The sequence below is a fragment of the Leucoraja erinacea genome, chromosome 8 (genome assembly GCF_028641065.1).
Source record: "Leucoraja erinacea ecotype New England chromosome 8, Leri_hhj_1, whole genome shotgun sequence".
NCBI classification, from domain to species: domain Eukaryota; kingdom Metazoa; phylum Chordata; class Chondrichthyes; order Rajiformes; family Rajidae; genus Leucoraja; species Leucoraja erinaceus.
This window is the reverse complement of record NC_073384.1, coordinates 44,159,247-44,172,718: the sequence shown is the minus strand read 5'-3', so window position 1 is coordinate 44,172,718 and position 13,472 is coordinate 44,159,247. Positions and strand designations below refer to the sequence as shown.

Below are 13,472 nucleotides of genomic sequence, written 5' to 3'. Positions count from 1 at the left end.
CTGCTGATTTACTCCAGGACATTGTGTCTCTAAATGAAAACCTTGTTTTATTCTGTTCTCTCTGAATCCCTTTTGTCTAAATTTGAACTTGTACAGTAGATTGCGTACCTTGGTAGGGCTCTACCTTAAATATTCCAGTTTGTATCCGTCTTGGACATTATTTTCTTGCTAGTACAAAAGTGAAATACTGTCCCTACCACTTTCCCTTCAGTATTACAATTCCAAACTGCCATCTGCTTTCAAGCTGCCTTGACTGCATTTCGTACTGTACACTGACAATGACAATTAAAGTTGAATCTGAATCTGATCTGAAATGCAAAGATGGACTGTCCTTTCCAAATGCATTGCTTATTTCAAAAATGGGAGGCTGTTTATTTCAAGAACGGAGTTTGTGAAACTTTATTTTGTGGATCTTTCTCCTAGTAAGCTGAGCTCCTACAATGAGGAATACGTGAAGAACAGAGGAGAATATGAAGAAGCGCAGAATGCAATTGTTAAAGAAATCATTAATATCTCTGCAGGTAAAATGTTCTAGAAGAAATTTCACTTTTTAAGGCATTGAATGGAAATCTGGTTGGTCTGTTTGCTTGTGTGCATTGATACGCTTCAATATTTAAAGAAAAGACAAAGCTCATTTCCAGGTGCCTTGGCCGGCATTGATCAATCATCAAATTCACCTTCTGTCAAGGAGAAGCTATACTTCACTCTCGTTAGACCTCATTTGGACTACGCAGTTGCAGCATGGGACCCATACACAAATAAAAATATTTCTTCCATCGAACGTGTCCAAAGACAGGCAGCTCGATTTGTTACTAACAACTATGAGAGAGATTTGGCGTTTCGGCTTCGTTTCCATTCAGTTATTTGGCTTCGACTTCTTTGCTTCAGCTTCTCGTCTGTCGGCGCCACATCCGTACACAAAATCCCCCACTCTCCCTCCTCACCTCCCCAGGATCTTGAGGTTGCCGCTCTTCTGACCGGAGTCCGCGCCGGCCGACCGTGACTGACAGCGGACGCGGCCAATTAATGCGGCGATGGTACAGGAAGAGGCGTCGCCATCCCGGCAGTGACTGACACGAGAGGATACCAATCTGCGCATGCACGGTTTTTAAGATTTTTAAACCTTAATAACTTTTAAAATATACCACCAATCGGATCAAAACTTCTTGCACTTGCAGCATAGGAGTAAAGTGGCGAAAAATCGTAGTGCTATCCTGTACTGTTCTTGCGCAAATGTCAAAACAAAGCAAACCGGAAGATAACAAGATGAGAGTTTTAGTAATGTATAGATTGAAGATGGATGGATGGATGGATGGAATGATAGAAGGAATGTTATAGATTGAAGATGGATGGATGGATGGATGGAATGATAGAAGGAATGTCCTATCAAAATTTGGTTCCAAAACTTATTTTTGTAATGGGATCAGAGTGCTTCTCCAGACCACACCAAGAAGTCACAGACTTTCTTCCCCATTGTGGGAAGATGCTGTGACCAAACTCCCTGCTATCACCCCCACCTCAATTAGCCAGACTGTCAGTTTATCTGTCCTGTGGGTAGGGTGAGATTGTACTGTTTTATATAACTAGGCCTTCATATTCTCCAGTACCTTTCCCCCAGCCCACCCCAAATCTCCATTAAAAGTGTGTTTCCAGACCCAGATATTAAAAGTAAACACTAAATCTAAAGTAAAACAAAATGTTGAAAATGCATGGCAGGCCAGGCAGCATCTGCAAACATCAAAGTGAAGTAATGTTTTGAGTCTTTGATGCTTCGTGTGAATTAATGATTAAAAAGGTATTGAGCTAAAACACTAATTTTTTTTTTTTCCATCTGTGCTGCTTAACCTTTTCGGTGAAGCTATCCAAAATCCGACAAAAGGTTTGTGGTTTACCATAATATCTCCCCCTTTTTTTTAATAACAGGGTATGTGGAACCTCAACAGACTCTAAATGATGTGATTGCACAACTGGATGCAGTGGTCAGCTTTGCCCATGTAGCTAATGGAGCCCCTGTGCCATATGTGAGGCCGGTAATCCTTGAAAAAGGTCAAGGTCGGATTGTCTTGAAGGCTTCCAGGCATCCATGTATTGAGGTCCAAGATGATGTGGCCTTCATACCCAATGATGTTACATTTGAAAAAGATAAACAGATGTTCCAGATAATAACAGGTGATGTTGATGATTTTACTGGATAAAACTAAGATAAGTTAATAATTCATCTAATTGTGATTTTGCCATGTACAACTCTGCTCTGGTCACTGCGTGCTGTTGAAAGTTCAATGAGAGTCAATGTCCTGATAAATTAGGCCTCTGACAATTTTGTCACAGTATCTATTATCCTGTTTTTGATCTCAGCCGGAGGATTAAATCTGCCCTGCGCTGTCCACAGTGCAATAATTTCCAAACTAGGGGAAAATGGTTTGGTGCCTGAAGAATGGTTGACCTAACTTAGAAAAAGAGCGATTTTGTTTGTGCAGAGGTGTGAAGGTCCTTGCCTACTGGTCCTTGCTAGTTTCTTGTAGCTGGAGCAAAAACAAAGTGTAGCAGATGCTGGAAATCTGAAACTGAAAATAATATCACAAAAACACGAAATGCTAAAAACAGTAAAGTCAGATAGCATCCTTGGAGAGAGGACAGAGCCAATGTTAAAGGTTAATGACCTTTTGTCAAAAGTAATAATAATAATAATGGATGGGATTTATATAGCGCCTTTCTAGATACTCAAGGCGCTTTACATCGCATTATTCATTCACTCCTCAGTCACACTCGGTGGTGGTGAGCTACTTCTGTAGCCACAGCTGCCCTGGGGCAGACTGACGGAAGCGTGGCTGCTAATCTGCGCCTACGGCCCCTCCGACCACCACCAATCACTCACACACATTCACACGCAGGCAAAGGTGGGTGAAGTGTCTTGCCCAAGGACACAACGACAGTATGCACTCCAAGCGGGATTCGAACCGGCTACCTTCCGGTCGCCAGCCGAACACTTAGCCCATTGCGCCATCAGCATTTTCTATTTCAGATTTAGTCACAACGTAATAGAGAAATAAGGCACAGAAAGAGGCCCTTCGGCCTACCTTGTCCGTACCTACAAAGTTAATGTACTGGGCTTGTCCCATTTGCCTGCATTTGGCCCAATGCCCTCCAAACCCTTCCAAATGTCTTTTAATATCATTTGCCATGTTTGGCTCTTGTAGCAGCTGCTGATTCAGTCCATTGATCATTTATATGTGTAAATCCACTTTATATGACGTTACATTTTCCATGTTTTTTCCCTCGTTTTTAGGAAGTTTATGGAAACCAAATGTAATTTAACTTGACTGACAGCGATTGACTGCAAGTCATGGATATTCCATCTTTGTAACCTGTCCATACAAGTCCATATGGGCACAGACAAGATAGAAACCCTGAAGACTCTGGGTCAGAATATTGTTGCCCTATTAAATGTGGCAAAGTAAGCACATAGGTGCTCCAAAGCAGCTTAGCAAATATTGTCAAAGTTAGGCAAACACACGTGGTTGATTGGAAATGTGATTCACCATCTTGACTTTGTATCTTCTTTTCTTGATGATGCCGATCTGGTTCTTGTTTGTACCTATTGTGTAGGTCCCAATATGGGTGGTAAATCAACATATATCCGACAGACTGGTGTGGTGGTTCTGATGGCCCAGATTGGTTGTTTTGTACCCTGTGACTCTGCGGAGATAAGTATTGTTGACTGCATCCTTGCTCGGGTTGGCGCTGGTGACAGTCAACTCAAAGGGGTTTCAACATTCATGGCGGAAATGTTGGAAACTGCAGCTATCTTGAGGTAAGAATGCTTCTCATAGCTACCTTGGCGCTCCACCTTAACTGAGTGACTTTTTAAATGAAAATGTTTCTAAATCAGTCAGCACGTGTTCAATCTGATTTTAGGATGTACCCTTAGAAAGGTTATGAGGAGAAGGTAGGGGACTGGGGTTGAGAGGGAAAAATAGATCGGCCATGATTAAACAGTGGAGTAGACGCTAGGTTGAATGGCCTAATCTGCTCCTATGACTTAACAACTTTAGTTTTTAAGTTGTGAGTTCTGAAAATGGCTTTCATAGAAAAGAGCTAAAAATGTGGAACTTAATTATTTTAGTAGCAGAGGGCCTCCTACCCTAGTGGATAATTTAGAATCTTAGAAATCTGTAATTTAGAATAAACGTTCAGCTGCTGCTCGGTGTTTAGCTTTTTATTGATCTTTATAATCACAATCAAATTCCCAGCATGTCTGGATAAGACCCATATGTTTTTACTTGGGTATTAAACAATTGTTGTAGCTCAATTCATGCTGAGTGAAATCATGCTCTAGAAACCTGACTCATGAGTTCCATTAAAATGAGAGTGGGTACATTCATACAGCTCTTCCAGCCTGCTTGACCAGTCCATAAAATCAGTGCAGTGAAGTCAATGAATTGGAGGGCTCGATTGAACGGGTGGTTAGACACAGCAGCTGATATTCCTCTTCCTTGCGTCCCAGCAGCAACTGCCCACGGATCAGCTACCTAAATAACTTCTCTGCAGGGGTTGGGAGATTCTAATGCGTGGAGGGACTGGGCTCTATGGGGTGAGTCCTGGGCAGGACTCTTCCTGTGTCTCACCAGGTTCAAGGCCTGTGTGCTGCACCTCTTTCTCCTTCTCCGAGCATTTCATTCTCGCCTGATGGATTTTTAGGCCATGGTGGTTCATTACTCCTTTCCGTAGCTTTATTGGGTGTCTTTCTCACGAAAGACGAAAGACACACCCCCCTTACTTATCCCCCAAACACCCAGGCATTGTTTCAGTATGTGGAGCTTTGGAAATTGAACATTTTCATGTTAATTCCCCCTGTACATTGTAAGAGAGAAATCGTCTTTTAAATGTTTAAAAAAAATGCCCCACTCATTTTATTTTGCTGTGAGTAGTACAGCTCTATAATTTTTTAAAAAACCCAACAGATTGGCATGTTGAAGAGAGAGGGGGGAAATAAACTTCTTGCATTTATTCCAAGTCTCCAATTTAAAGAGCGTTAAGTAGAGGGAGAAACAGTTATAGTTCAGATCCTGATATCAGAAAATAAAAAACTGGATCACATTAATCAGGTTTTTGATTTCACCACAGTGAGTTATGGGAACGACAGTGAGCACTGTGGACCGTGTAAAGAAAAAAGTTCAGTTTTATATCAATTTGAGTTGAAGAGAATACGCTTCTTGTATGCGATCAAAGATAATGCAGGTGTTTAATGGGGGATGAAAATCACCAGCTATGTAGAGATCTGTGACAATTCTTTTGATCATTAACTTTAACGTGTTGTTTCTTTCTCAGATCAGCAACTGAACACTCACTGATCATTATTGATGAATTGGGAAGAGGAACCTCTACCTATGATGGCTTTGGCCTGGCCTGGGCCATATCAGAATATATTTCCACCAAGATTTGTGCATTTTGTATGTTTGCCACTCATTTCCATGAGTTGACTGCCCTGGCTGATCAAGTACCAACAGTGAATAACTTGCATGTGACTGCCCTCACCACAGATGAAACACTAACCATGTTATACCGTGTGAAGAAAGGTAAGGTATAAACATACAGTGGCATTAGTTTAATTTGAAATGTAATCTGCTCTGTTCATTCAATGGCATAAAGCACATTAATGGTACAGGTCCACCACCGATTTTCCGGCTGGTGGTCCGGCACCTCCTTTAATCTGGACAAAATTACAAGAGTACACTTGAAATACCCCCCATGTGGCGCCAATGCCAGGTGCGGTGCTCAAATGACGATGCAATGCAAGATGACGCATAATAAATTAGTATAGGCAATGTTCGTGCGCACCACGCGCTAAACATATGTCAGCGTGCGCAAGGGATACTTCACGCAGGTGGAACGCGAGGGTTTTGAGCATTTGCAAAGCCTTGGGCGTAGCTCGTTGCCGCGCGACACTGCATACGCCACCACGCGCCAAACAATTTTTAGGATGTCGCGTAAATGGCACGGAAATGACACCCAAGTGGGACAGGCCCTTTAGGCAGACTGTTCTGATACATTTGGACTATCTCTGGTTTGGCAATATGGGTCAACCAGAAAAGCTCTGGAACCAAGGGTGCCGGTAAATCTGTGGTGGATTGTGTTTATTGTCACAAGTACTGCAATACAGTGAAATATGTTGTCTTGTGTGCTATATAGGTAAATCATGGGTTGATTACAATCAAACCATACATAAGTACAACAGGTAGTGCAAAAAGAGGAAATAAATAATGCAAAATATAGTGTCACAGCTACGGAGAAGGTGCGGAAACAAAAGCGCATGGGCTGCAATGTGCTAGATTGAGATATCAGGTATACACCCTTTGTTTATGGGAGGTCTGTTCAAGAGACTGATAACAAAGGGGGTGGAATCTATTCTTTAATTTAGTGGTGTATGCTTTCAAACTTTTATATCTTCTGCCTTATGTGAGAGGGGAAAAGAGGGAACGACTAGTGTGTGAGTGGTCCATGATTATGTTGGCTGCTTTAATAATTCTTTTAAAAGTGATGCTGATAGCAAGACTGCTCCAGTTTTAGAAATGTGATGGGCAATTAATGGACGCCCAATAGTTTGGCCCGTATTGACCATTTGTAAAAATGTCACTATTTTCAAGAAAGCACTGTCAAGGCATGTCTGTGTGGACCCTTGATTTCATAGTTATAATTAACATGGGAAAGCAACAATCGTAAATATAAATAACACTGAGGTCCCAATTTCTTTAAAGTTAATTTGATTTGGTCTTAATTCCTCTTATGCTAGTTGATACCATTGCTCATTAATAGAATTCATCCTTGAGATTTTGCTGCTGCTTTGTCTCCCACTCCCCTGCAAAGGTTCTGCATAAGCTTGTTAACTTTTGCTTATTTCTTCACTTAAGTTTTCTACCCTTTTGCGCTTGTTCATGTAAATCATTTATCATGAGCACTGGCACACCACAGGGCTGTGTACTAAGCCCCATGCTTTACTCCCTCTTCACTCACGACTGTGTTCCTGCATTCGACACCAACACCACGTGAAGTTTGCAGACGACACAACAGTGATTGGGCTGATCACCAACGGTGATGAAATAAAATACAGGGCGGAGGCGCAGAACCTGGCGGACTGGTGCACACGTAACAACTTGTCACTAAACACCTCGAAGACCAAGCAGCTGATTATTGACTTCAGGAGGTCCCATAATGGAGAATACGCCCCAATAGCCATCTACGGGAAAAGTGTGGAGAGAGTGTCCAGCTTTAAGTTTCTGGGCACTCACATTTCAGAGGACCTCACATGGTCCACCAACACCGCTGCGCTGGTCAAGAAGGCACAGTAACAACTGTTCTTCCTGAGCACATTAAAAAAGACTGGTCTGCCCCAACAGCTGCTGACAACGTTCTACCGCTGCACCACAGAGAGCATATTAACGTATGGCATCTCTGTGTGGTATCTCAGCTGCACGGAGGCGGAGAGGAGAGCTCTTCAGCGCGTCGTTCACAGAGCGCAGAGGATCATTGGGACAGAGCTACCAGCCTTGGAGGGCATCTACCACACACGGTACCTCAGGAAGGCCGTCAGCAACCATAAAGACATCGCACCCCTGTAACGGACTGTTTGAACTACTTCCATCCGGCAGACGTTACAAGGCCTTCTACGCCCGAACCTCCAGACTCAGAAACAGCTTTATTCCAAGAGCTATAGCGGCTCTGAACCGGCCCTGCTGAGTGCCTCCCATCTCCCCTGGACTGTCCCTCGGATGGTCACGTCACACAGCTTATTTATTTATTTTACTTTTCTTTTTCATCGGTTGGAGCTGCATACTAAATCTCATTGCACTGACGTGCAATGACAATAAAAGATATTATTATTATTATTATTAAGGATGAGAATAGAAGCTAATTTTTCAGGAACCTTTTCTGATGATAACTTTCCTTTAATAGTCCTTGTTGCTTTTCTCTATCATTTTCTTGGATTTGAAACTAAATTTTGTGCTGCAATGCCTTGTACAGATTCCAATATTCAGTATAGTTTAACGAGCATTGTATGGATTAAGAATTGGGCTCCAAATATTTGTACTTGTAATGCAATATCATTCTGCATTGATTGAATCTGTATTTTAATCTTAAATTGCTGGTCTTCCTGCATTAAATAAACTGGGTGGATGGTGAACTATGATGGTTATTTCTGAAATACCTTAAAAATTGTCTTTCATTGCCTGGTTTGGAAATCAAAGCAAAATGGAGAGTTATTGATGCAGTTTGAATCCTGTGGCCAAAAATAGCTACATTACTAGTTGTCACTATTCAGAAGTGACACAACAAAATGGGGAAGTGGATTGTGTGGTTTTCTAATGGTGTTTGTTTCCCATATGTATCTATGGTTTAATCGTTCTTCTCTTGTGCACAGAGAAAATGGTGGGCCTCTTATTTTTGCAGTTACACATCCCTGAGAATCCAGAAGGAAATGTGTAAATTTGCATTGTATAAATACTTCAATTTATGGGTGTAGCTGGCCATCCAAACAACATTTGTGCATCAAACACCCAGGGTTAAAGACATGCCCCTGTCTCAACCGTTGTTCTGAAAGAGTTGCCAGCTCAGTAGAAAGCAACTTGCATGCCATCCCCATCAACAGGTAGCATTATTACTTATGGTTTAGCTTCGCATCTCAAATAGATTAGACAATATGCCTGATAGTATCTCTTGGATCTGAGGCAACAAGATATAAGATTTGACGTTTGATCATCTTTTTTTAATCCTATTTAAAAATTAATTATGCCGATAAAATATGCATGAGTCAGTGCAAGCTTTAAAAGGTTTACAAGTGTCTAATGAATTCCTGATTATGGAAGCAGCATCGTTATCCCATGGATAGCTGAGTTATTTGCCTCATCGATCAAAAATGTTCAAAATTGATATTTTAGCTGTTTCACTGACTGGGCTTCACCACAATTCATTCTGTTTACAAGCCTGAGCTGTCCAACAGTTTCACTTTTGATCTCAATTTAACATCAGCAGGATTTGTGTGCTTCCATATTTAATTTATTTTGAATGTCTGTATTTAATGTTCTTTTGCAGTATTACATGGAGACTCGCGTGGATGGGCAATTACTGCTCTTGCACATCAACCATTTTATTGCTTGGTCTCTGTAATGATCTTAGTGCACCAAAGGATCATTGTCCTTCTAAATTTGATTATTTTCACAGTGTATTGCCTTAAAGAAAACGTCCCTAACTGCACACATTTTCCTGTAACATCCATCCATGATTAGATAACAATTAATTAATGACAGTGAATATGATATCTCTTGCCACAATCTCAATCTACTGCCCAGTAACTAAAATAATGAAGTGCTTTGAAAGAGTCGTAATGCCCACATTTGCTCCAGTCTCCTGGACAATCTAAACCTCGTGCATACAAGAAAAATAGGTCTCTGGAGTTTGCCATCTTCCTTGCACTAAATTGAACTCTGAATCACTTTGACCATAAATACATCAATGTCAGGATACTATTAATTGACTATATAGTTCGCCCTTTAATTCTATAATACCAAATAAGCTCATCTCTAAACTTCTGAACTTTGGCCTTGGTGCCTCCATCTGCAATTGGCTTCTGGACATCTTGGCTGGCTAACCTCCGTCAGATCGGATGTCATAAAAATTCCTCCACATTGACCGTCAGCATTGATGTTCCTCAGGGTTGTGTCCTCAGTCCCTTGCTCTACTTCCTTTACACCCATTGCTGTGTGGCCATGTACAACGTCAACTCAATCTTTATGTTTTTGGCCTGATCGACAACATTGGTGAGACTGAATGCAGGAAGGAGATCGGGAACCTTGCTTCATGGTGTCAGGACAGCAACCTAGACTTCAAAAGAGCTGACTGTTGGTGGGAGGTTGTAAACATCTCTGTCCTTCCCAAAAGAGCTGCTGCAGAGATGGTCGACAGCTTCAAGTTCCTATAAATTCATATCACTAGCAACCTAACGTGGTCCCTTCATACTGATACATCAATGTATTTACTTTCTTGGACAACTGTGAAAACCAGCATGTCCACAAGGGATTCTCTAGAAGGACTGCAGATGTGCCACTGAATGTATTCTGATAGGATGCATCTTAGGGTTCTGGTGATATGGATTCCTCGGAACTTGAAGCTGTCATTCATCTCTGCAACACCTACTCCGCAGGTAACAAGATGTGTTGTACTGTTAGCTGCTTTAAATCTTCATATTGATATTACTTCCCAAGCATGCAGTAACTGGATGAATTGAGTCTTTGTAAACATTCTACAATGTTTTTTGCTTGTAGGTGTTTGTGATCAGAGTTTTGGAATTCATGTGGCGGAGCTTGCTCAGTTTCCCAGACATGTCATTCTTAGTGCCAAAGACAAAGCCCTGGAGCTTGAGGAGTTCCAGAACACAGGGAGTACCGAAGATTTTGATGATGAGCCAATGGCCAAGAAATCTCGTCAAGAAAAGCAGGTTTGTAACTGAAGCTAATCTGTTTTAATTTAACAGAACAGGCTAGACCCAACGCTGCCTCAGGAATGTACTATAAACCTGACAAGAAGAGTGATCCGTGCTGTGGTCAATATTGCTATTTCGCCCAGTGTGGACGAGCTGGTGCTCATTAGCCATGAATTATGTTTTTTTTTTAATCATTCTATTCCAATGGTCATTTAACTAAGCCTCAGGGGCAGCAGGAAAACATTTACATTGTACTATCATTATGATTGGTTTCAAGCTGCAATTCATTTGCAGCAAATATTCTTATTTGATCATCAATTATTTTATTTAGTGTCTACTTATCTTGCATGGACCGTGTGCAATTTTCGTACATGGACCTACTATTCTTCCCCCCCCCCCCATCCGCCAGAATTTCAAATTGCATACACTTTTTGCAGTGGAGGAAAGAGGAATTATTTTTATGTTTTAGTATTACAGGTGTTGGAGATGTGCATAGATAGAGTGGATGCTGAAACCAAAAAACCCACAGCTCGTGTGCAGTCTAGCAGTTTAAACAAACAATTTAAACTAGAAATAGCATTATCGAAGAATGTACATTGCAGCCGTCTATAATATTTTTATCTTGGAAAGTAAAAATAAAAACTGCAGATGCTAGAATCTAGAGGGAAAGCCAAGTGCTGGACTATAAAAGGGAAATGGGGGATCGGAATAGATGGAGATGGAGGTGAGCAAAAGGAGGAGGGAGTAGAGTTCGCAAAAACAGCGAGACGATCACGGTGGCGACCTGGGTTCGATCCCGACTACGGGTGCTGTCTGTACAGAGTTTGTATGTTCTCCCTGTGACCTGCATGGGTTTTCTCTAAGATCTTCGGTTTCCTCCCACACTACAAAGACGTACAGGTTTGTAGGTTAATTGGCTTGGTTAGTGTAAAAATTGTCCCTAGTGGGTGGAGGATAGTGTTAATGTGTAGGGATCACTGGTCAGCGCGGACATGGTGGGCTGAAGGGTCTGTTCCATGCTGTATCTCTAAAAAAAAACACAAGCATACACAAGGTGATCATTTAGCTGAATATTTGCATCCTGTCCATATATGCAGGAGCTCTGGGTGCCAGCAATTTTAATTTCCCTTCCCACTCCTATACCAACCTTTCTGTCCCAGAGTGAGGTCTCGAACAAACTGGAAAAAATGCATTTCATATTGTGCTTGAAGTCTACAATCCAACAGCATGAAGAATATTCTCCAATCTGAAATGAACGTCCTTACGCCAGTATTGCACACCTTTTCCCATCACCCTTGTCACCATGTACCTTTACCCTTCACCTTCTACTCATCTCCCACTCCGCCCTACTGTCCCACATTTTCCTTTTATTCCCCTTCTTTCCCCCATCTCCACCCCCTTCCACCCATAGCTCTCCCTTCAGCTTTATATTTCACTTGTCCTTCCTTATCTGAAACCCATTTGTTTCCATTTTACTTTCTCACCATCTCCTTCGGTGTGCCAATCATCCTTCCTCACATGTAGCCACCTATCGCTTTGCCCACCCTTACCTCACTTTTTAGCTTTCCCCAACTCTATCAGCTTGTAGAAGGGTCCTGACTCTCGACATCATTGCCCATTTCCCGTGATAAATGTTGCCTGACCTGCTGAGTTCCTTCAGGTCTTTGTTTTTTATTGCAGATGTTAGAGATCTGAAATAAAAGTAGGATGAAAAACAGTTTTACAGTTTCAGGTCCAAGACCCTACTAGTTAAAGGGTTTGAATCTGAAGTGCTAATTCTTTCTCTTTTCACACATGCTGCCTGATCTACCGTGCATTCACAAAATTTAGTTTTTACGATCTTGGTAAATGATGCCTTCAGGCTCCACCTTTTTCCAATTTTTAAATCTGAAGATTCCTCCTTGGTAGTAGCTACAAGGTGAGGCATGTTTTCCCATAATTTAAGAATGGCAATGGGTATTTCCGATAAGTATCAGACCATTGAATGCGTTGGAGGTTAGGCAACTGCTTATTTTCTGTAGGATTTCCAAGATCATGCAACACTTTAGCTATTTGATTAAATTTAATAGAGCAATTTCCTCACGTGGAGAATAATTCACTGGAATGTCTAGCGCCTCTGGTGATTACAGAGACTGAAATATCACAACATTTCTAAGAAATGTTTGCAACTGTGGAATAATATTTCCCTTCCATTTCTGTAGGATGGTGAAAGAATCATTGCTGATTTTCTGTCAAGCATCAAAGCTTTGCCCATTTCTGACATGTCTGAGGAAGAGGTAAAACAGAGGTTGGTGATGCTGAAATCTAAGGTGCTGGCACAGAATAACAGTTTCGTCAATGAGATGATTGCAAAGTCCAAGGTCATGGCTTTAAAGTAAACTTCAAAGTGAAAGAAATTATAAATTGAAATCAAGCCAAATAACATGGACAATCATGGGAAGAATAGATTTCTTCACAGTGAACGCAAACTAACGTGTAAAACTGTCAGGTTCATAAACTGTGCCTGTGGGCATTATTCTTGGCTGTGTCTAAGTCGGTCATGTTATGAAGAGTTTGAGAGGTGCATCACCCATGCTGAAGGCCAGTGTAAAATTGGAGTCTACGTAGTGTGCTTTTGCTTTTGCTTTTTTTTTTACTTCATTTATTCTGCATACTGTATCTGCAATGTGAGTCACATTGCACTTCATTTTGATATGGTTTTCTTTTCTATAGATGACATTTATAATAAAATTATTAAAAATCCCCAGCTGATTGTTTCTTGTTTGTTGTTACTATCAAATTGTAGCTGTAAAAAAACAAACTGTTTTTAAAAGTCAATTGTGAAAAGAAAATAACATGCGGTTATATATTACTTCTAATGTGGAAATATGTCCCAGATATAATCCAAATGAAACTAAGCAAATGGAGTATGTCGAAGGCAAGATCATTGACGCTTTGATCAGAGGTAGAGTTTTGAGAAAAGGGATTGAGGTTTGATTTAAAATACAGTGCTGGACCC

The 13,472-nt window shown here is 41.2% G+C and overlaps 1 protein-coding gene across 1 annotated transcript in view; it reads left to right on the top strand.

The window, feature by feature from the left end:
- msh2 (mutS homolog 2 (E. coli)) overlaps positions 1 to 13,220 on the top strand; it is a 52,147-nt gene extending 38,927 nt beyond the window's left edge. Inside the window, exons 11-16 of the mRNA XM_055639604.1 lie at positions 424 to 521; positions 1,924 to 2,169; positions 3,607 to 3,811; positions 5,329 to 5,576; positions 10,317 to 10,489; positions 12,676 to 13,220. Coding sequence (XP_055495579.1) covers positions 424 to 521; positions 1,924 to 2,169; positions 3,607 to 3,811; positions 5,329 to 5,576; positions 10,317 to 10,489; positions 12,676 to 12,852 — 1,147 coding nt within the window. The 3' untranslated portion in view covers positions 12,853 to 13,220. The remainder of the gene's footprint in view (positions 1 to 423; positions 522 to 1,923; positions 2,170 to 3,606; positions 3,812 to 5,328; positions 5,577 to 10,316; positions 10,490 to 12,675) is intronic.
- The last annotated feature ends 252 nt before the right edge of the window (positions 13,221 to 13,472 follow it).